The sequence below is a fragment of the Mustela nigripes genome, chromosome 12 (assembly GCF_022355385.1).
Source record: "Mustela nigripes isolate SB6536 chromosome 12, MUSNIG.SB6536, whole genome shotgun sequence".
In the NCBI taxonomy this organism is placed as follows: domain Eukaryota; kingdom Metazoa; phylum Chordata; class Mammalia; order Carnivora; family Mustelidae; genus Mustela; species Mustela nigripes.
In genome coordinates, this window is record NC_081568.1 from 70,544,406 (window position 1) to 70,567,030 (window position 22,625).

The following is a 22,625-nucleotide window of genomic DNA, read 5'->3' on the forward strand; positions in this document are numbered from 1 at the left end:
GGGTCTCTTGATAAACTCACTTTTGACAATATATTTGTTGCTGAGACTTGGAATAATTGTCCCTGAATTCATCAAGGTTTTTAGGCAGCAAAGCAACTGAACCTATTATGTATATGAGGAAATTCCCTATCCCTTGAGTCCTGAAGGGAAGCTGTTACCCTCACTTGTACTTTTGAGGGTGGAGGCTTGGGTGAAAACCAGCAAAGGAGACCTGGGGTTGACCAGTCAGGCCTAGGCCTTTGTGGTAGTGATGGAGTTACCAGAATTGGTGGCAGTAGAATCACAAGGCCTGGCATCCCCTTAGTCTCTCCAGGTTTCAAGCCTGTATCCCAGTCTTCCCAGGGATTCTCAGACCTGACTAAGGTCCTCCAGCAAATTCCTCTTCTGCTCTAGTCAGGCAAGGCTGGTGTACTTTGTCTATAAACAAGATTTCTCCCCCAAGCGAGGCTCCAGGTGACACACACACTTCTCACATCAATTATTATTAAGAAAGAGAAGAAAAAAAAAAAAGACAATTTTGCATATTAAGTAGAAATGCTCCTTTGATTTGTCTCCTCTCCCTCCCACCAACCCAGACAGAGCCTCTTTCCTCACAAAAAGGGGAGGGATACTGCAGTTTTAAAAATCCATAAATTAATTAACAAATAACCCACAATACTTGGGTAAGGCTACAAGAAAACACTTAGAAGGATCCTGGGAAGACCCCGCCTGGGTCTTCCCTCTCCCGGCAAGGGAAAAGGACCGAATCAACCAGCGTCACCCCATCCCGAGTGATGTGGATAAGGGGCAGAGGCGGTGTCCCCCACCCCACCCCCACGCCACCACCTGTAATTAGAGGAGGGGCGGAAGGAAGGGCGGTTTATCTGGAAGACGGGTCTCTGGGGGCCAGGCCAGACTGGGAGTCAGAGGACAACGGCCAAGGTCGCTCCTGATGGCGTCCAGTTGGTCCTGAAGGAGCCGGACCCGCTCGTCCAGGCTGCGCTGCTGGGCCAGGACTGCGGCCTTGCCCGCCAGCAGGGCACGATAGGCGCTCAGCTCCTCGGTGGGCAGGGCCCGCACCAGCACCTCGCGCAGGGCCCGCTCGCGCCGCGCCACATGCTCCTTCAGTTCCTTGGCGTCTTCCTGCTGCCGCTGCAGGAGCCCGAGTCGCTGCAGCAGAGAGGCCTGCAGCCGCAGGGAAGGCGTGCCATGAGCAGGGAGAGGGGGCCTCCATTGCCGGGACCGTCCCAGTCCAAGCCAGCAGACCCCTCCCTCACTGCCCCGCTCTCCCCACCCCAATCTCTGTCACCTGCTCGTCCGGGTCGCAGTCTATGCCATCCCGGGCCAGGGCGCGCCGCACGCGAGCCAAGCGACTACCCAGCAGCAACAACAGGCCAAGTACCCGCTCTAGGTCGGCCATGAACCTGTTGAACCGCTCTAGGTCTCGGGGAGAACAGGACTGGCCCACCACGGCCTCCAGAGCAGCCCCGCGCCTGGCCCAAGCCTGGGCCGCCCCGTGCAGCTGCTCCTGCTCAGCCTCAAGGTTCCGCAGCATCTTTTGGAGGAGGTCGGCCAGCTCCATCTGCAGGAAAGGCGCAGGTACTTAAGGGTGAGGCCAGACCCCCATGCCTCAACCCATATTTTGGGCTCTTGCCAAACCCCATCTCCACCGGAACCTCCGCACTCACTTTCTTGGCTTGTATGCTGCTATTTGGTTGAGGGAGACCCTGGCCACAAGCCTGGTCAGGCACAGGGTGGGTGGTATGGTTTTCAAACCTCGTCTCCTCCAGAGAAGTTGACAGGAGCCGGCTGGAGCTAAATAGATAGAACCTGGGGACAAAGCCAGAGCTCGCTGGGTGTCCTGCCCCACATTGCAGGGACTTAGAATCCCCTGCGACCCTGGTGCCCTTCACTCACCCTGGCTCAGGACTACCACCAGCCTTCTTTCCAGCTTCCCCACAGAGTGGCCTCATTGCAGCCCAGACCTCTGCTAAAGGAATCAGCCCATCTAGCAGGTCCAGGGGTGGCTCTGGGCTGGGACAGGAAGTGAGAGTGTCACCCAGAGACGGATCCAGTCTGGCCAGCTCCTGAACCAGCTCCTCAAGGCGAGGACTGGGCCATGTTGGCCTGGAACCAGGCTGGCCAGTGCCCCAAGCCAGGGCATTATGGCCAGAAGCACCTGGGGTATTGTTGCTTGGAGGTCCTGGGGCATCAACTGGGAGAGGTTTGAGAGGGTCACTCTCTGCAGCTGCCAGTGAGTCAACGGTCAGCAGTCCATTGGGGTCAAAGGTTGCAATGTCACCATTTGCAATCCCGGGGGGGCTATAGTTTACGGTCTTAGAGAACCCCATAGAGCCATTTATCCTCTGCCAGCAGTCATCTGCCCCTGCAGTCCCTGGGTGCTCATGGAGGGGGTGCTCCGAGGGGACTGTAGCCTGATCGGGACTCTGGCCTGAGCCAGTTCCATACTGCTGCTCAGAAACATGGACACTAGAAGTAGAAGAGACACTGAATCAGAAAAAGCTCTGTCCAGAGACAAGCAGTGGCCTCCAAGGGCCACCTGTCCCCATCCCCACCAGCCAGGCTCCCAGATTCCAGCTAGGAGAGGACTCCCCATCCCTCCAGCATTTTGTTGATATGTGTGGGAAGGGGATGTCTCACTCTGCTTGGCAGCAAGAGGCAACTCACCTGGTTGGGTTTCCCGGAGGGGCATGGGTGTCTGGAGGTGATCTCCTTCTGACCAGGGGGACTTCCTCCAGGAAAACCTCATCATCTGGAAGGGATGGGAGCCGGGCAGACCCCATACATGTCTCTGAGACCCTCTGTTCCCAGTCAGCGGGACTGCTCGGGGGATACTCTGCAGAACACATCACTGCAGCTTCCTTCTGGGTCAGGAACCTGGAGGAAGGGACCCCACACTGACCACAGTGACCAGGAAAGAAGCTTTTGGTGCTGCACCAGAGACACAGTGGGGTGGGGTGGGTGTGCAGGGGGATCCTCCAGGATGTAGTTTGCAAAAGACAGAATCAGAAGGCTCAAACTGAGGGTGGGTGAGGGGGCCCTCTCTTTCTTGGGCAACAGCTATGAAAACTGCTTTTCTCCAACTTGCAGTGCCCCAGTGGTCCATGTCTCTCACCTGGCAAGTTTGGTCTGAAGCAGTGGTCTGGGGGTTTCAGCTCCTTGGAGAACAGTCTGGAAAGGCAAACAGTTGCTTGAAATGTAGCTCAAGTTTTCAGTCTCCCAGCTGTCCTCCACCCCAAGCCTGCAGCTCCTATCTTCCACACCTGGACAATGGGCATGACCCCTCCTGGGCCTCCCCAAAGAGCCAAGACTTCCCCTGAAGCGCTCTGACTCCCACTGGAAGGCCTATAGGTGTCACAGAGCTTCCGGGACCGAGGTTCTGGGTCCTCCACGCCTTGGGGCTGGGTCTCAGGCAACCATCTGTTCCGGTGACCTTCGAATTCTGCGGGCACCTTTTGCTCCTGGGGGTCGGGCCTGACGACCCCAGAACTGGAGCCAGCCTCCCTCGAGCATTCCCCTGCGGATCCACCGCCCCGACCCACGCAGTCTAGCTTCCCAGGCTCGGAGAAACACCACTTCTGCTGCTGGGTGGCCAGGCGGCGGCGGCCAACGGTTCCCCTCGAGGGAGCCCCGGAGCGCACCGGCTCCGCTTCCCTGCCGCCGGGATGGCTGAGCGAGGCCGAGCGCGGGTGCGCCGCGGGGGGCCGCATGGGGGCTGGGGGCCGCAGGCGGGCGGGCAGGCTCATGCGGAGCTCCTTGCGCTGGAAGGACGTCTCCCGGAGCACGCGCCGCTGGGCGCCTTGCAACCGCTGACGGTAGGCGGCCCGCGAAGCAGGTGGGCTGGGCGGCTCCGCGGCCTGCGCCTCCGCCTCCGCCTCCGCCTCCGCCTCGGCCGCCAGCGCAAACAGCAGCGGAGTGACCTGCCGGCTGAGCGGCCCCGGCGTCCCCCGGGCCTCTGGGGGCCGCAGCCCACTATGCACGGTGGCCGCGGCCCGGGGCTGCGGGGAGGCGCGAAGGCTGCTGGCGGGGGCCGGGCCGCCCCACACCACACGCACGTAGTCCCAGTCCAGGTAAGGTAGGAGATCGGTCCCAGGCGACGGCGTGCGCGGCTCAGGAGCCCCGGAAGCGGCGGAGAAAGAGCTGTAGGCCGAGTCGGCGCGCGCGGACAGCCGCCGCAGGTCCAGGCTGCGAGTGGACGAGGCTGGGGAGGCGCGGTCGCCCCCCAGCCCCGGGGCCTCCATAACTGCGCAGGTGAGTGCTGAGGCCAGCTCCGCGGGGCCTGGAAGGACACAGACGGCGTGGTGGCGAAGGAGCCCCGGGTCAGGCTGGCCCCTCCAACTCGGACAGCCAGGTGCTTACTGAACATCCCTTCGAGGGTCACACGACCTTTAGCGCTGCCACCTCCCAGGCCGGGGATGACGCGGGTAGGGCCAGTCCCTGGAAGCAACTCTGGAGTTTGAGGGCGTTAGCTACTCCCCTTAGCTCCGGGGAAGGAGTTGAAGACTAGCCCACTCCGCACTGAGGTTCTCCAGGCTGGCAGCCCCCACTTCTCCCTAGCACTTCAGAAGCACCAAGAATGTACCATACTCCTGCCCTCCCCAACCCAGTTCCGCCCCGGCGGCTTCCTGGCGGCTTTGTTAGTCTTTCCATAATAAACAACCGCCAAGAACGTTCTGAGATCACAGGGGAGCCAAGAAAGGAGGGGGCAAGCTAGGTCAGAAGCAGCCTCACAGGGGCGCCTGGGTGGCTCAGTGGGTTAAGCCGCTGCCTTCGGCTCAGGTCATGATCTCAGGGTCCTGGGATCAAGCCCCACATCAGGCTCTCTGCTCAGCGGGAAGCCTGCCTCCCCCTCTCTCTCTGCCTTCCCCTCTCTCTCTGCCTGCCTCTCTGCCTACTCGTGATTTCTGTCTGTCAAATAAATAAATAAAATCTTTAAAAAAAAAAAAAAAAAAAAAAAAGAAGCAGCCTCACAGCCTCCTACCCCCCCACGCCCCCGTGTCCAGGTGCTTCGTATAAATATCTTGATCCTCTACAACTGCTATCTGCATTTTACAGATGAGGACACTGGGGTTTTTCAGAGGGGAAATGACTTGCCCAGGGGCACATAGCTGCTAAGAAGCAGAACCCTGTCTGGCATCTGGGACTGCCTCCAAGCTTACTGCAGCCAGAATCAATTTCCTAGAAGCCAACCCTACCGAAAACCAGTTTACCTTGACCACCACCCCCCTGCCCCACCCCCCACCCGCAACTGCCAGAAGCCTCCAATAAAGCCTAAACTCAGCTCTGGGAAAGTCACTCCGACCTGCTTGCAAAATACTAGCAGATACCACAACAATATGGTTTCTGCTTTGCAGCCTCAACCCCCCAGCTTTGTTCTGCTACTCTTGCTCCTCCTACTGGGTCCAGGTTAGAGGTCTTCTGAACTTTTGGGACCTGAGCTCCACCCCCCTCAAACTCACACCCCACACAGTACTCATCACCCTGCATGCAGCGCAACTGTTGGCTTGCTTGTGATTCCCTCTTCCCATTCCCACCCATGAACTTCCTGAGAAGAGGCCCAGTACTAAGTAATCTCTGTACCCCCAGTACCTAGCACAAAGTCAATGTTAAATATTTGTTGAATGGCAAGGAAAAGAGCAAAACTTGCAACAAGTGTATAGGGGGTGGCTTTCTTGGAGAAGGAAGAGGGCTCTTTGGCTTCTGCCCACTCTTTTCTCCCTACTGGTCTTTTCTGGTGAGGGGGACAGAATGAATGAAGCAGCTGACACCATGGACTCTGTCCAGGTTACTCATGCATTATTAGGAAACAAAAGATTAGGCAAGCACAGGTGGAGTAGGACAGGCCAGAAATCAGTACCTCCCCAGAGCCAAGAGGGGAGCAAGGTGAGTGACAGGAGGAGTTGGGTAGGGAGTGTATGGGTCAAGGGTGAAAGCAGCTGTGAGTCTTAGGAAGCTGGGGCTCCTAATGGGGTATGGGGACTTTGGGGAGGTAGGAGGGCTTGCTTTCCCTAAGCTGGCTTGGGGAGGGGTACAGAGGAGGGTGACCAGCAGCTAGGGTGGGAACCGAAAAGCAGGTTCATTTTAGCCTCCTGAATACTATTTGGAAACCAGGGTCACCCTCCACCCCCTTCTCCAAGGCCAGAGATGTTACAGATTGCAGGTCAGGAGAGGGAAGGGAGGTTAGTGGTGTGATGATACGATGTTTCCTAAAAAGAAAAGGCACTATCTACCGTATCCTCAAGAGGGGCTCGCAGGTGATCTGGAACCAGAACATCTTGCCAGTGCCTACTTGGAGGTATCTTTATGCCCACCAACACTGGCCCTGCATGTTGGTCCTCACAGTCAGGTTTGGGGACCTCTTCCGCAGAATGTTTCCACTCTCTGGACTTGAGGAAGATGAGCAGCCACTCTGAGTAGCAACTTCTGGGAGGACAGTCACCTCCTTTAGGAAAGCCGCCCTAGGCACCCAGGCACTAGCCCTCTCTCTTCCTGGTCTGAGCCCAGCTTGGGAGCCTTGATTTCCCTGGCACACTCCACCCATGCCTGCCCATTGCTGGCTTCCTGCATCTACAGACACCAGCAACTATCCACGTACGAAGAAATTTCCTCAAAAATGTTATCTTGTGAGTTACTGTGTTTGCCAAGGCTTCTGAGCTCAGCACCTAAAAACAACTTAACAGATAATAAAACTGTGTGTATGCATGTTTGCTGTTTGCCCCTAACTTGTTTTGAGGATACGTTTGCAGTGGTGGCCCCAGTAGGCCGATAACCACGCAAATGCTTATTCTGTGCCTTTTGCAGAACCTGCTACACTCAGAGGGGGCAGCTAGCTCCTCCAGTGTGTTTGGGGGCCTCGACACAAAGAGCAAGGAGACTGCATACTTGTCTGGCTGCAGAAGCCTCTTGAAGTCCAGCCAGCCACTGTGACTGGGGGTGGTGACACTCCCAGAGCCGTAGCCTCAGCACTGGTGTCAGCCATGGGCTGGGCTACAGAGCCAGGGCCTACAAAGAACTGGAGTCCAGAGACTGGAGCCCAAGGAGTTCTTCAGGCCTTTGGCCAAGCCTTGCCAGAGCAGAGGGGGCAGCTTGGAATCCCTGCCGGAAAAGCTCCAGATTAGGGTGAGGGGAGGTCACATATACTTGTCCCCTGAAGGAAAGAGCAACAAGAAAGGAAAAGGAGACAAAGATGACCTCAGTGTTCAGAGCTGGAGGCCAGGGAGGTAGAGGTGTCAGTCTCAGGAAGGAGGAAGCTGCTATGGGGACTGGCCCAGGGTCCAGTGCTCATTCAATCTGGGGCCTGTAGGCTCTGCAGGGTCTGTGGCAAGTCTGGGAAGGTGGGATGTGGGTCTAGACCTCAGCAGAAAGTTTGGACTAGGCAAGCAGGCTGACTCAGATTTTTAGTTAGGGGATGTTGGGGAAATCGATAAAGACAGCTTCCGCCTGGTAAAACCACACCAGGACACTGGGAGCAGATCCAGGTGAGGTGGCCAGAAAGGCAGACAACCTCAAATGATCCCCAGTGACTAGGAATTAAAGCATACTCTTCCCCAAGGCCACCTCACATCCGACCTCTGAAGAACGTGTTCAGGCCACCACTCTCGGATGGACTTCCCTCAGTAGCACTCACTGTGGGGGTGCTGCCTGTCCCTGCCACACAGAGCTTCTGGGTCCTGGGCTCTGTCTTCAATACCAGCACCCCAGAGGAGTCTGGCTGGGCAGGCATGCCTGGAAGTTGGATGGCCCTCCCAGTCCCCTGTGGGGGCCCTTTGTCCCGGTGGGTCCACAGGGACCGCGCAGCCCGCACAGCCTACAATCTCGGTCGCTCTAGCCCAGATGTAGTCCCCAGAGACTGGAGCTCCGTGCCGAGCCAGCCGGGCAAGCAGAAAAGGCGGGGTGCTAGCTGCACCCGGGGACAGGAAGCCGCGGTGGTGGGCGGACCACATACCTGGGGCTTCAGGCTCTTGAAAGTCGAGGCGGGAGAGAGGCACTAGCCTGGCGACCGCAGGGGGCGGCAGAGTCACACGGTGTGGCACGATAGCGGGACTCTGGGGATGCCAGGGGGGCCCATGGCCGCTGGCCGGCGCGTTTCGGGACCTTTCCTGTTGGGTTCACGGTCAGAGAAGGAGGGTTCAGACCAATGCAGGGAAAGCGCCAGCTTGGGTGGGGGCCCGCCCCACATGGATTCTCCCGCGATTCGGCGGACGCAGAGTAGGAGCCGGGTGGGGGAGTGGGGGGAGGGTTGGGTTGCGGAGAGAGATCCCACTGCGTGGCCTCACGGCGCCTCCCCCGATAGCCCCCGCCACTCGGTAGGTTTGGTTGCCCCGCCACCCCGCGAAGAGTTCCCGCACTCAAGGGCCGACTCGACCCGCGCCCGCCAATCTAGGCTTGGGTGGAACACCCAGAGGAATGACGCGCCTGCTCCTCCCCGGTGCCCCCCACCTCTCCTGGCCGCGGTGCTCGCTGTGCCCCCCTCCTGGTCGCCCTGCCCCCGCCCCCGCCCGCCCCACCACCTGACCCTGCAGCATACCTGAACTCCTGGCCCAGACGAGCTCCCGCGCGCCGACCGCCGCGCGGTGACATCAGAGCCCGGGGCTGGGGCTCCCGACCCCACCTCCCGGCCCCTGCCGCCGCAGGGGAGGTGCCACGTCCGGCCAGGGGGCGGGAGAGAGGAGTGGTGGCGCTGCCCGGGGGATCGCCCACGCCCCACCCCCAGCCCCGTGGTGGCAGCTCTCCGGCCTTAGCCCCGGACCCAGGGGGTGGACACTCGTTCTCCCGCCGACACTGGCCTCCGGCTCCCGGCCGGATAAGCGAGAGAGGAGGAGGAGAAAGGGCGACCGCGGCACTCGCCTGCCCGCCTCCAGCGCCGCCTGTGACCCTGCGTGTCTTCAGCACCCGCGGAGCGCCGGCTTGGGGCCCCAGGGGACTCGACAGCCTCCTCGGTGGGGAAGCCCTGGCCGGGCCCCAGGGGCTCCAGACGGCCACAATTACTTTCAAGTTTGGCCAAGTGCGCAGAGGCGCCTACGGCTCGTTCCTCTGGTCCCGTCCCTCTGAGTACAGTTTAGATGGAAGTCACCGACTCTCCCTCCAGATCCCCCATTCCCAAAACTCTCCCAGCTCTTTGAATCCTACCGGGGGCTCTTATCTCCCATTTTTGCCCCCCTTTTCTCCATTTCTCTCACTATCCCGCATGGTCTAGGCCCTTCTGGCCAGCCCCCTGAACCACAGCGGGCGCATTGTGTATCCACTTCTGCTGCCTTTGGCGGGTCCGTTAGGTGCCGCACGTATGCACATCCCCTGTGGCTTGGATAGGGTTCATTCCAGCCTGGGAGTCTGGCTCTCAAGGGCTTTGCCTGCGGGGTTCTCCTTCAGACTTCAGATAATGCTCTAAATTCATGTGGCACTGTGCTTTCCTCCCCACCACGTCCTCAGCCTTCCCTGCCCCGGTTTCCCAAACCTCCATCATCCAGTACTGACTGGCTCCACCAAGAAATGCTCCATCCCCAGAAGGGATCATGGGGCCCTCAGCTGAGCCCTTTCAGTTCTCCAGTTCCTCTGCTACTGGTGTGGGCATCCCTTGATCTCCCACAGAATCAGCATGCCAGAGGGTGGGGAGTGGGTCCCCCCAACCTGGCATACTGGGTGACAAATTTTGTTGGTGGCAATAACAGGGACCCAGAAACCAGACCAGGGATCAAAGCTACCACTATCTGGGGGCACTGGGAGTCTGGGGAACTCTGTCTGCTTGGGTCTTCTAGGGGATGGAGACAGCAGGCACCTGAACCTGGCCTTTGATTGGTGCCCTCCTGTCTCTGCTTCTTCTTTACACAACACGCCCACCCAGACATCAGCTTCAGGTGGAGCTGGAGCCCTGGCTTCTAAGACAGTGGCGTAGAACCTCTTGGCTTTGAAAACCTGCCTCTGAAGTTTCTGAACTGGCTAGGCTCAGAGTAATATCACAATAGAGGGAACACAACTCAGCAACCAAAAGCCAGTTCAAAATTGCCCATGTTTTTATATTTTCCATTTTATATTGAAAAAAGTATCTTGAAAACCACAATGTGGACACAGTTTCCACAGCAAGTCTTACAAACCCACTCAACCTTCCTGCTCCCTTACTTCTCTTGCACACTCTATAGAAGCTCTCCCTAACTCCCAGAAATCTGAAATCCTCTCCACCCACTTCTCTCCTTGCCTCCTGTCTTCTAAAGAAGAGAAAAGCCGTCCCCTGACATCTGGAAGTTGACATGTTGCTAGGAGCTGAGCTGACATTCACAGCCAAGGCCTTCGTCATCTTCTGTAGCACATAATTGATTTCACAGGACATCAACACTAGACAAGGCCATCTGTAACCATTCTGTAATCCTGTCTGGGCACAGACAATCCATGAACATTGTCCACATCATAAAAACGACTAAACATCTTTCTGTCCTGGCTGATAGGAATGACCCCCGTTTCTTTCCCAACTGTGCCTTTAGCTTTACTCTCATTATTTCTCTTTCTGGATAAGTTTATTGATATGCCTCATCATGGAATTACTCCCCTTCCCAATGGCATCAAACACTGAACAAAATCTTGTTTAATGCTCTCCAAAGTCACTAACACAAGACCAACTTCTGTAAGTCCTTTCTAATGCCCTCTTGCTGACATGCCCAGTGGTTCCTCGTGCTCTGTGTCCCTCCCTCACTGCAGCAATCGATACACCCACTTTGTCCACCTATAGGTGTGTACCTGGTGGTCTTTGACTGGAGAGCCTTAAGATTTCCTAGCTCTCCTCTAGGGAAGAGAGCTAGGGAAGAGACCAGGGACACTGCTTAAACATCCTACAATGCACAGGACAGTTCCCCACAAAAAGAATTACACAGCCCCAAATGTCTTTTTACACCATTCCTCTTTACACCAAAGAAATGCCTCTTTACACCATTCCTTTCCCTGCAACAGGCAACATTTCTGATGTATTCAGCATGTATTGTTTTACATTTATTCTAAGGTGTGTATTGTTGCTTTCTTGCTGTACATGTTTAATACGAATGGTGTTATGTTAAACAAACAAACAAAACCTCCTACCTCTTTATAATAAAAGCAAAAAGAAGGGGCACCTGGGTGGCTCAGTCAGCTAAGCTAAGTGGACAACTCTTGGTTTCAGTTCAGGGCTTGATCTCAGGGTGGTGGGACAGAGAGCCAAGCTCTGCAGGAGGTCTGCTTGTTCCTCCCCTTCCCCTCTGCCCCTGCTCCAGTGTGCATATATACTCTCTCTCTCATAAACAAACAAATAATACCTTTAAAAAAACAAAAAGAAAAACCTCCAAGAATCTTGGGGCAGAGGGGAGGAGAAAAAACTGCCAAATTCAAGTTCACCTTTAGTGGTGGTGGGTGGAGAGCAGGGGTCCTGAAGAAGGTGGAGACATGCACATGCTGATCACATTTTTCTACAACATAAAAAAACAGACGCCTGGGGCACCTGGGTGGCTCAGTGGGTTAAAGCCTCTGCCTTCAGCTCAGGTCATGATCTCAGGGTCCTCGGATCGAGCCCCACATCGGGCTCTCTGCTCAGCGGGAAGCCTGCTTCTTCCTCTCTCTCTCTCTGCCTGCCTCTCTGCCTACTTGTGATCTCTGTCTGTCAAATAAATAAGTAAATAAATCTTAAAAAAAACAAAAACAGATGCCTGTGTCCCTCAGGATCTCAGTATTTTCTCAGACTTGGGAGAGTCTTTTTTAAAAAGCCTCCTCTGTGACTGGTCTGAGCCAGGGTTGCAGCCACAGACCTCACTGTGCAGGACCAGGCCTGATCTCAAGGAATTGATGGGTGAGAAGGTGGTGAGCCTCACTCCACGTGGCTTAGCACTTGTAATCTGAACTGTTGAAATATACCTAAGTCACTGCCCACGTCATAATTCTCCGTAGTTTCTTGCTTTGATCCACCAGCCCCCCCACTGTTGGATTTGGATGTTATGTGACAATAGTATAAATACTAAAGACCATGTCTTTGCTGCCAGGCACTGTGGTAAATCTGCTACTTAAATTTTCTTTTTAAAGATTTTTATCTATTTATTTGATAGACAGAGAGAGATCACAAGTAGGCAGAGAGGAGGCAGAGAGAGAGGGGGAAGCAGGCTCCCCGCTGAGCAGAGAGCCCGATGTGGGGCTCGATCCCAGGACCCTGAGATCATGACCTGAGCTGAAGGCAGAGGCTTAACCCACTGAGCCACCCAGGTGCCCCTGCTACTTAAATTTTTAATCCTGTTATTCCTGAGAAGTAGGTATCTTTATACCCCCATTTTACAGGTGAGAAAACTAAGGCTTGGGGAGATTAAATATCTTGTCAAGGTCAAGTAGCTCATAAGAAGTAGAGGCAAAATATAACCCTATGATGGTTAGTTTCAAAAGCCATTTTCACATAACCAGTGAAAAGAATTTCAAGACGTGGATGTCCATGCAGCCTTTGGGCCCATACAGGAGAGAAGAATTACAGACTGAGCAGGACTAGAAGATGAGAAATGAGTAGCAGCAATAACCTTAATCAGAAATTTCTTCTTTCTGTGTCCTCAATAGGCTAACATGCACCTGGACTAAGTTTCACATATGGTTTCCATGGGTTTATTGTAAAGGGCTTATAAAAACTTTTCTTTCCGGGATGCCTGGGTGGCTCAGTTGGTTAAGCAGCTGCCTTCGGCTCAGGTCATGATCCCAGCATCCTGGGATTGAGTCCCACATCGGGCTCCTTGCTCAGTGGGGAGCCTGCTTCTCCCTCTGCCTCTGCCTGCCATTCTGTCTGCCTGTGTTCGCTCTCTCCCCCTCTCTCTCTCTGATAAATAAAAAAAAAAAAAAAAAAAAAAAAAAAAACAACTTTTCTTTCCAGAGATACATATCCAAGGTGTTGTGCAACTTGATTTTTTTTTTTTTTCTTAAAGAAAGAAAGAAGGGTGGTGGTGGTAGAGGGGGAGAAGGAGAGAAAGAATCTTAATCAGACTCCACACCTAGAGTGGAGCCAATAGGTTACTCAATCTCACAACCTTGAGATCAGGACCTGACCTGAAATCAAGAATCTGATGCTTAACCTACTGATACACCCAGGCACCCCTGCAATTTGATTTTTTAATTTGAAGTTATATCTTGGAGCTCTTTCACTATCTGTACATAGAGCTGTATCATCATTCTTTTTAATAGATGCAGTTATTTGTTACATGGGCATAAATAAATTGGGTTATTGGCAGACATTTAGGTTAATCTTGCATTTTACTATTTGTAATTTTATAATTACAAGGGTATAATTTTATACCCTTGTTCATATATTTTTGCTTTCATATATTTTTGCTTACATTTGTTTCTAGGATAAATTCCTAAAAGATGAATTGGAAGTGGATCCTCCCAGCCACCCCAGCTGACACCTGACAGATCAGAATAGAACCATACAACCTAGACTTTCCTCAATTTCTGGCCCTCCAAACCACAAGCAAAACAATTATGAATGAAGTCATTATGTTTTGGAGTAGTTTGTTACACCATAATAGATAAATTTAACAAGGTATGTAAGTCTTCAATTTTGGTTGATACTGTTAAATTTCTTACCAAGAGGTTGTACCGATTTATATTTCTATCAGTGTAGGAAAGTGACCATTTTCCTACAGCCTCACTAATACAGAGTATTATCAAAATTTTATGCCTGCAATCTGAAAGGCAAGAATAGTATCTCACAGCTTTAATTTACTTTTTTTTAAAGATTTTATTTATTTGACAGAGATCACAAGCAGGCAGAGAGGCAGGCAGAGAGAATGAGGGGGAAGCAGGCTCCCCACTGAGCAGGAGCCTGATGTGATGCAGGGCTTGATCCCAGGACCCAAATATCATGACCCGAGCCAAAGGCAGAGGCTCAACCCACCAAGCCACCCAGGTGCCCCTAATTTACATTTTTAATAAATGAAATTGCACATCATTTTGTCCATTTAAAAGCCATTTGTATTCACTTTGGCAACCTGTCAATTCCCTTTGCCCATTTTACTATTGATTATTTGTCTTTTCTTACTGATTTTTAAGATCTCTTTCTATATTAGGGCAATTATTTTTTTTTTCTTATGTGTGGCAAATACTTTCCCAAGGTTGTGTCTTTTGAATTTGTGATGGCAATAAATCTATAATCCCTAGCTGAAGCAAAAGATTTCTCTTTCTTTTAGACAGCTGCTACATAGCTGTCATAATAATTCAGAGATAGTCATAGAGTAGTAGAGGCCACAAAGCTTTCAACAAAATCATGTTGTCTATTTTTAGAAATCCAACAAAATAGGAGTCATTGCTTATAAACAAATCTCTACTTAAGTTAAGCAATTTGTTTGTTTTCTAATTCTGCACTGGAATTCTCCACACTTGTTTAAAAATTGGACTTCACAGGAAGACAGCCATGAGAATCAAGCGAATAGAGAATGGAGCTCACTCCCTCCTGCAGGGACTTCTGACAGGTAAGGCCCTGGACAAGGCTGGGTAGAGACTGGCTGTCATGGGATGAAACAAAAGTTCCCTTTCAGATCAGCAGTCCTTGGGAAGGAATGTTGGGCCGTCACATTCCTATTGAATACACGTATATCACCTTTTCCCTACAGACAGTGGGTGATAGCTCAACCTCTGTTTGCTATAACCAAAATAATTCAGCTTTTCTCCTCTAGCCTGGCCCCAAGCCTCAGGCCTGGGACCATTCCATCTTCCTAGTATACCTTCGTTCAGCTGTTACCTACATATCCTTGGACAAGAGAGGTTAAATGAGATAGATGGACAGAGGCCTGTCTTCTTTTTCTACCCCGGGGACCTAGGAGAGGTAAGTGGTGGTAAAGTGAGAATTTCTCTTTTGCACTTCTGGCCTCCTAGGACCTAGATGAAAATTGTCAGCTAAGCTTCATGTTGGTTTTCAAGAATATAAATTCAGATTCTGAATAAGACCCCCAAAGTCATTGCCCAGAAAGGGTGACAGCTGGTTCAAGCCCAGGAATGGCCAAACTGCCTCTTCTATGCTTGGGCCCTAACAGAGTAATGAGATACTCTCTCCAAAAGGCCCTCTCCTAAAAGTGCCTTCTGTGTGAGCTCAATCTCCCAGGTCTCTGCTTGCCAAGAAGTCACCTGGTCAGCATTTTTAAGGGGAGAGCAATCCAATTCTAGAGCTCTGCCAGAACTGCACACAAAAGCCACGTGCTGGCCTAGGGGCAGGACTGGGTCAGAATATGCTATGTGCATGTGGGGTGAATTGTGGTGGTGGTTGACTGTGAAAGCAAATCATGCAGCTACTTGACATTCAGGTAGGAAATACTGATTTTAACTGATGTATCTCAGTTACTCACATAAAGGAGACTTCACCCTAAAACTTGTGGGTGCCCATCTCCAGCATCCATCACAGTCCCTGCATTTTCAGGACCCTGCCAGGGATGACTGTAACACATACTCTCTAGTTGGTTGCTCTCTGTGCTTCCAGAGAAGGATCGAGTTAGGAAAAAAATAGAGAAAAGGGAAGAATAACCAAGGTATAGAAGTTACTTTTGACTTTCCTAGCCAATCAGCTAACAAGATCAAGGGGGAAGATAACCTATTTACTGGGTGACACCAAAGGAATTCTGGGGTTCAATAACAACACTAATTGCCTAGAGGAAGCAGATGTGGATTCAGAGACAGGCCTATGGTCACCCTATGACTTCTCACCACAGAATAGGGATGTGTTCTCCAATTCACGTGTCCCAGCTAAGGAAAAGCAACGCAGTGGGAAGAAGAGCTTGAGTTCACAGCCTGGCAGAGTATGTGTGAACGCCCGTCACGGTAGGACCCAGGAGAAACCCCAACCTTCCTGGACCTTGATTTCCTCATCTGTAGAACTGGGAAAGGACTACAGATTTGCCAGGTAGAGAGGACATCAGATTTCATCACACATATTCCATGGCAGGCTATTATTCCTCACTTCAGCCTCCCCTGTGGGGAGTACAATCTCCCCTAAATCCCAGCCTCAATATTTTTTTAAACTTTTATTAACATATACGTATTATTAGCCCCAGGGGTACGGGTCTGTGAATCGCCAGTTTTACACACTTCACTGCATTCGCCATAGCACATACCTTCCCCAACGTCCATAACCCAACTACCCACTCCCTCAGTTTTTAAAAAGATTTCATTATTTATTTATTTGTCAGAGAGGGAGAAAGGGGGAGAGTATGGCAGGCAGAGGAAGGAAGCAGGCTCCCCGTTGAGCAGGGAGTTTGAGATGGGGCTCCATCCCAGGACCCTGGGATCATCACCTGAGCAGAAGGCAAATGCTTAACCAACTGAGACACCCAGGCATCCCTCCCAGCCTCAAATTTTATCTCTAAGGGTTGGTTTATACACCAGAGATTTCCTATGGGTGGCAGTCACGCTGTCGGTAGCTTACTACTCAACCTTGCTTACTACACCCCCAAACAGGGCTGCCATGGACCTCCAAACACTTTCTTCTTGGGAGGAATTTCATGTTGTGTTAGAGAGGCAGGGTCCCTCCTCCCACTCTGAAAGCCAAACAGCCACAGATTAGGTCTGAGACTCAGGCTTGACCAATCTGATGCCCCTGCCAAGACTCTCATGTGAGTGACAGAAAGACACTAGGACAGGAGAGAAACTACCAAAAGTCTGGGGGGGCGTACAGTGAACAGTGGGGGTCAGAACCACCTGTCTCCTGCTCTTGCTGCCCAGTCTCTTCTGGTTCTTGTCTATTTTCATAGTCTGGTCCTCCTGCTTTCTAGTCAATTCTATGAACTACCGTACTTGCTTCCAATACATTCCTTTTGTTGAGCAAGTCAAGCATCACTGGTTGCTGTCTGTAGCTTGAAATTAACAAGTTTCTGATATAGAGCCAAGACCTCTTCAACACTGGGATTCCAACATCAGCCAGGAAGAAATCTAGCCAGACTTGGGTATTGGAATCTACTTTATCCCTGGAAGAATTAACTACTAGGCACAAGAGCAAGAGAGATCTCACTCAGCTGCCCTGGGGTTAAGGGGCTGCTGTCCCATCCCTTTGATGTGGCTGGAGACCCTTGAGCAGGTCTTACACAACCTCAAAACTACCAACTCAGGAAGCAAGATAAAACAGCGCAAGAGAAACACAAGGCAGGCAAGTTCCTGGTTCAAAGTCACAAACATTTGCTATAAAAATGCAAACAAGATTTCCCTTAACAAACATAAAATCAAAGACAGGAAAATCGCAATCAGTTTCTTTTTCCTATTCCTGCGCTAAGGAGGGTTGACCTGAATTCCACCTGTTTCTTCACACCAGCAAGGACCAAAGGTCAAAGCAGATGTCAGGCCAAGGTGGGCCTGTCTTGAGACCCAGAAGCATAGGCTCCCATCACATAGCTACCTCCTACAGAGGGCTGGGCATATGCTGAAGTTTCTTCTTTTTCTCCCTCCCCCACTAGCAAATGACCCAGTAAGGACACACCTTGACAGTGAGTTAAACAGCCACTGAGCCAAGCATCCTCTCCTCGGTGAAGCTTTTCTGGTATCTCTAGGCAGAGTTCAGGGGCACCTGGGTGGCTCAGTGGTTTGAAGCCTCTGCCTTCAATCATGATCTCAGGGTCCTGGGATTGAGCCCCAAGTTGGGCTTCCTGCTCAGCAGGGAGCCTGCTTCCTCTTCTCTCTGCCTGCCTCTCTGCCTACTTGTGGTCTCTGTTTGTCAAATAAATTGGAAAAAAAAAAAAAAATCTAGGCAGAGCTCATTGTTCCCTGCCCCATCTAATGTTACATTGTAGAATAGTCATTTAGTTGTCTGCCCCATTATACAGATTTTGAGCTCTTGAAACAAAAGATGTCTGGCCTACCAGATTCAGAACTATGACCAGTGCTTGTTGAATGAATGCCTCTGGGAGACCTGATCCTGGGTAAACAGCTGTGCCATTCCTCTATTCTGGGAGTTCACAGCTAGCAGCAACATCCCAAGTATGGCCTTGACCTGCAGGATGCAGTAATGAGCATGTGAGTATGTGTGTGCTTTGGGGGGAAGTGTGAGGGAGTGTCCAGTGAGGGCTGGACTCCTAGCCATTTCCCTTGGGCTGGCCAACAGGATCTTGTATCATCTGTCTGCTCTCTGGGGGAACAAACTTTAAAGCAACATGTGATCCTGGACTGGTCACTTCCTTCAGGTCTCTACCATTATTGCCTCACTTTCTTCTTTTGATAGTTTTAACAAAAAGATGTGACTTACCATACTAGAAGGGACTACTATCTTTTCAGAGGAGTTGCTTCAGTTTCTTGCTTGGCCACAACCAAAAGAAGTCTGGAGAGTTGCTGCCAAGGATGGAATCAAGGATTTCCAAGAGTGTTCAATAGCATTTCCAAAGGCTTTGTGTTGGTTCTTAGGATTAAATTAATAATCTTTATTAGTGACGGCAGTAGGTGTTATTTCACAGATAGTCTCTATGCAAGGGTTGTTTTTAGGTGTCTGAGTGGCTCAGTTGGTTAATCATCTAACTTGGGCTCAGGTCATGATCTCAGGGTCCTGAGATCATGGGCATTGGGCTCTGAGCTCAGCAGGGAGTTTGCTTCTCCCTCCCTGTCCCAAGTATGGCCTTGGCCTCCAGGATGCAGTAATGAGATGTGAGTGTGTGCTCTTTCTCAAATACACAAATAAAAATCTTTAAAAAAAAGAAGAAGAAGAAGAAGAAGAAGAAGAAGAAAATAACCTCAAAACAATAGTGTTTTCAAAAACTTAACACGTGCCTGCAAAGAATTAAAGATAAAGCCAAACTGCAGCCATCTGGTCTTCCTGGAGCACTGAGTGCTTTATCTAAATTACATTTACCTTAATACGCTTAACGGCTTGCAAGTCAATAATAAGACAAATAATCCAGCTTTTTTGTTAATGGGCAAGGGATTTGCATAGACATTTCTCCCAAGAAGATATATAAGGGGCCAATAAGCACATGAAAAGATGCTCAATATCAAATACAAATCAAAACCACAATGAAGTACCACTTAGCACCCACTAAGATGACTAGAATCAAAAAGATGTTCACCAAATGTTGGCAAGAACATAGAGAAATCTGAATCTTCACGCACTACTGGTGGGAATGTAAAATGGTGCAGCTGCTTTGGAAACAGTTTATTCAACAATTAAACAGTTACCCTGTGACTCTCAGCAAGCCTACTCTTAGGTATATAACCAACAGAATTGAAAACAGGTTCATATGGAAACTTGCACATGGTTATAACAGCATCATTCATAATAACCAAAAAGTACCAAGAACCCAAATGGCCTTCAAGAGATGTATAAACAATGTTGTATTTCCAGACTATGGATTATTATTCAGCCATAAAAAGAAATTAAGTACTGATACACACTACAACATGAATGAACCTTGACAAGATTATGCCAAATGGAAAAAGCCAGACATTGTGATTCTATTGTGATTCTATTTATAGGAAATGTCCAGAATAGACAAATTCACAGAGACAGAAGGCAGATTAGTAGGTTGCTAGAGGTTGGGAGGAGGAGGGATGGGAAGTGAGTATTATTTGGTATGAAGTTTTTAGGGAAAGTGATGGAAACATTCTGGAATTAGATAGTGGTGATACTTACATAACCTTGTGAGCAGACTAAAAATCACTAAATATACAGTTTGTAACGCTGAATTTTATGGCATGTGAACTTTTCTCTGTATGTGTGTGTATGGATATACACATACACACACACAAAGTTAACAGTTGTTGCTGACACTGCCAATTCTTGCCCGCCCAAGGTCTTCATATATAGAGTAAGAGGTAACCTCCAAGCACTCTAACCACTCTGATATTTTAAGTGTTAATGTCTAAAAGCAAAAAGATGTACACATTAAAGAAGTACCTCTTCTTGATGTGGGGCATTGAACACATGCCTTCATCTCTACTTCCTCCCACTGCCATTAGAACAAGTGATTATCAAATACACCACCTAAAGGCAAAGAGTAGGTAAGGAGAGCTTAGCAGATGAGTGTGAACAAATTTTTGGGAGGTGGAAACTGGCCTCAAGTGTGAGCTGAGCTCATGAAAAAGGAAACCTAAAGCTGCTATAGGTGAGCTTATCAACAAGAAGCTACCTGAGGAGCACACAGAAGCCAGGAAAACCTCAGGAAAGGAAGAGTCCATGTACCATGGAAGGCAATGGTGTCCCCTAGGATCCTAAGTGGGTATTGACAGAGTCTGTAGATATAATAATTAGACCCCATGTACACTGTCCCCATCCCAAACAGCTAGGTGACCAACTGCCCCAATAGAGGAGAAGGAGGGTGAAATCTGTGGAAGTACAGAATCAAAGAGGCTCCAGAGCACCAGCTGCAGGTATGGCAGAGATTGAAAGCCACCGATATATTGGGATAACAAGATTTGGTGAAAGCTCATAGCCTCTTGTATTACGGGGGTCTAAAACCACCAGCTGCTAAGTCTGTATTTTGTTCCCTCTTCCTCCCACCAAAAGATACAATAATTCGGCACCTGGGTGGCTCAGTCCTTAAGCGTCTGCCTTTGGCTCAGGTCATGATCGAGGCCCATATTGGTCTCCCTGCTCAGCAGGGAGTCTGCTTCTCCCACTCCAACTCACCCTGCTTGTGTTCCCTCTCTCACCGTGTCTCTCTGTGTCAAATAAATAAATAAAATCTTTAAAAAAATAAAATATAACAGTTAATTGTTCTGTGCAGAAACTTGTAGCATCTGTTAGAAGCCTCAAACCTGGGTGCCTGGGTGGCTCAGTGGGTTAAAGCCTCTGCCTTCAGCTCGGGTCATGATCCCAGGGTCCTGGGATGGAGTCCCACATCGGGCTCTCTGCTCGGCGGGGAGCCTGCTTCCCCCTCTCTCTGCCTGCTGTCTGCCTATTTGTGATCTCTCTCTCTCTTTGTCAAATAAATAAATAAAATCTTTAAAAGAAAAAATAAAAAAAGAAGCAGCCTCAAACCCAAGAACCTATTAACACCTGTGGCCTCTCACGCAGAAGACATTGTCTCCGTTTTCTAGGGCCATACACTTACAGATGCACAACAGAAGTTTGTTTGTTTTGAAAGGCCTCTAACATAAAAGACAAAGACCAAAACTGAACTTTTAAAAAAACTTTTTTCTTTTTAAAGATTTTTTGAGGGTAGCATGGGTGGCTTAGTCATTAAGCGTCTGCCTTCTGCTTAGGTCATGATCCTAGGATCCTAGGATCTAGGCCTACATTGGGCTTCCCACTCGTGGGAGGTCTGCTTTTCCCTCTCCCACTTCCCCTGCTTGTGTTCCCTCTCTCACAGTCTCTATCAAATAAATAAATAAAATCTTTAAGAAAAAAAATTTTTTATTTGAGAGAGAGAGTGTAAATATGCCTGAGTAGTGGGGGAGAGGCAGAGGGAGAAGGTCGGCAGACTCCCCACAGAGCAGGGAGCCGGACTGGGGCTCCACGCCAAGACCCCGAGATCATGACCTGAGCAGAAGGCAGACTTTTAATCAATTTAGCCACACAGGCACCCCCATACAAATTAAACTCCTAGGAAATTTTCAAGAAGAAAACAAACAGAACAAAGAAAAACTGTAATTCAGGGGCAGTTCATGTGGACCAGAGTTTCTACTCTGTCTGAAAGCTTGCCATCCTACAACCTCAGAGATCTGCTGAGTAACAAAACCAAGAACCCATAAAAATAATGCCAAGTTCTTCATCTCTCTGCATCCCCATCTCCACTGACATAATCCAAGTCAGCATCTTTCCCTTGGACCCTGACAACAGCCCCCTAGAATCCAGAGAGTCTTCAGGCTTTAGACTTATTTGAGAGAGTGAGATAGAGAGAGAGAAAGAGAGAGAGAGAGAGCAAACTCTCACAGGAGCAGTAGGGAGGGGCAGAGGGAGACTGAGGGAGGGAAGTGGGGTGGAGGGAGCAGACTCCCTGCTGAGCAGGAAGCCCAACACAGGACTCAATCTTGGGATCATGACCTGAGCAGAACGCAGACCCTTAACGGACTGAGCCACCCAGGCACCCCGAGACTAATTTCTGCCAAATAACCCTACGTGTAATATTTAGAGAGATATTTAAGAAAAAGATGAATCTAACCATTTCCAATCCCTGATTTAACATTCTCCATGGCTTCTTAGCCAATCCCCTTGTGCTGGCCTAACAAGGTCTTTTACCATCTGTCTTGGTCTGTCAGCTTCTTCTGCTCTTGTCCTCCTACTCCACTTGGCACTCCACCCCCTCCTCCTTGTTTCCTACTTGCCAATCACACCCAGTTCTTTCTGTTCTTAGAACACAAGTTCATTCTCACCTCTGTTCTGCCTAGAGGCTCCTGGATTTGGCTGCTCATGGTATTTGTATATTGTCCGTCTCCCCTCACTGATACAAAGTTCCATGAAAACAAGTACCATGTTTCTCTTATTTACTGCTGTTACACCACTTACAAGAGTATCTAATGTGTGGTATATGCCCAAGACGTACTTACTGAATTAATAAAACTATTAGCGTAAAGTCCTCAAAGTTTTAAGGGTAAGGGTGAAATGGCAGAAGATGAAAAAAATATTAAACCATTAAATAATATCAAAATATTAATTTATCAAAACACCAGGATCGGGAGCCTGGGTGGCTCAGTGGGTTGAGCCGCTGCCTTCGGCTCAGGTCATGATCTCAGGGTCCTGGTAT

The 22,625-nt window shown here is 50.3% G+C and overlaps 1 protein-coding gene and 1 long non-coding RNA gene across 4 annotated transcripts; one reads left to right on the plus strand and one right to left on the minus strand.

The window, feature by feature from the left end:
* Nucleotides 1-466: 466 nt before the first annotated feature.
* Nucleotides 467-8,869, minus strand: SHROOM1 (shroom family member 1). 3 transcript variants are annotated; one of them, XM_059417553.1, is made up of 9 exons: nt 8,528-8,869; nt 7,946-8,099; nt 3,543-4,279; nt 3,116-3,171; nt 2,668-2,877; nt 1,897-2,469; nt 1,668-1,809; nt 1,289-1,561; nt 467-1,164 (listed from the first exon to the last, which is right to left on the minus strand). In XM_059417553.1, exons 3-9 carry the CDS (start codon nt 4,239-4,241, stop codon nt 832-834), a joined length of 2,286 nt encoding a protein of 761 aa, XP_059273536.1. In that variant the 5' UTR covers nt 4,242-4,279; nt 7,946-8,099; nt 8,528-8,869; the 3' UTR covers nt 467-831. The 3 variants fall into 3 exon arrangements, with proteins under 3 accessions (XP_059273536.1, XP_059273534.1, XP_059273535.1); XM_059417551.1 differs by having other exon boundaries at nt 3,264-4,279; XM_059417552.1 differs by lacking the exon at nt 8,528-8,869 and adding an exon at nt 8,440-8,484 and having other exon boundaries at nt 3,264-4,279.
* Nucleotides 8,870-13,335: 4,466 nt separating this feature from the next.
* LOC132027871 (uncharacterized) lies at nt 13,336-14,785 on the plus strand. Its single transcript, XR_009407232.1, has 3 exons — nt 13,336-13,522; nt 14,383-14,450; nt 14,655-14,785. It is a non-coding gene; the product is annotated as an uncharacterized LOC132027871 (long non-coding RNA).
* Nucleotides 14,786-22,625: the final 7,840 nt, after the last annotated feature.

Bases quoted from the DNA above. Each gene is read 5' to 3' on its own strand.
- SHROOM1 (XM_059417551.1), bottom strand. From the start codon at position 4,241: ATGGAGGCCCCGGGGCTGGGGGGCGACCGCGCCTCCCCAGCCTCGTCC. The intron at 2,878-3,115 runs GTGAGAGACATG...CCCTTCCTCCAG, and splicing joins CTTCAGACCAAACTTGCCAG to GTTCCTGACCCAGAAGGAAG. The intron at 2,470-2,667 runs GTGAGTTGCCTC...TTCTACTTCTAG, and splicing joins CCTCCGGGAAACCCAACCAG to TGTCCATGTTTCTGAGCAGC.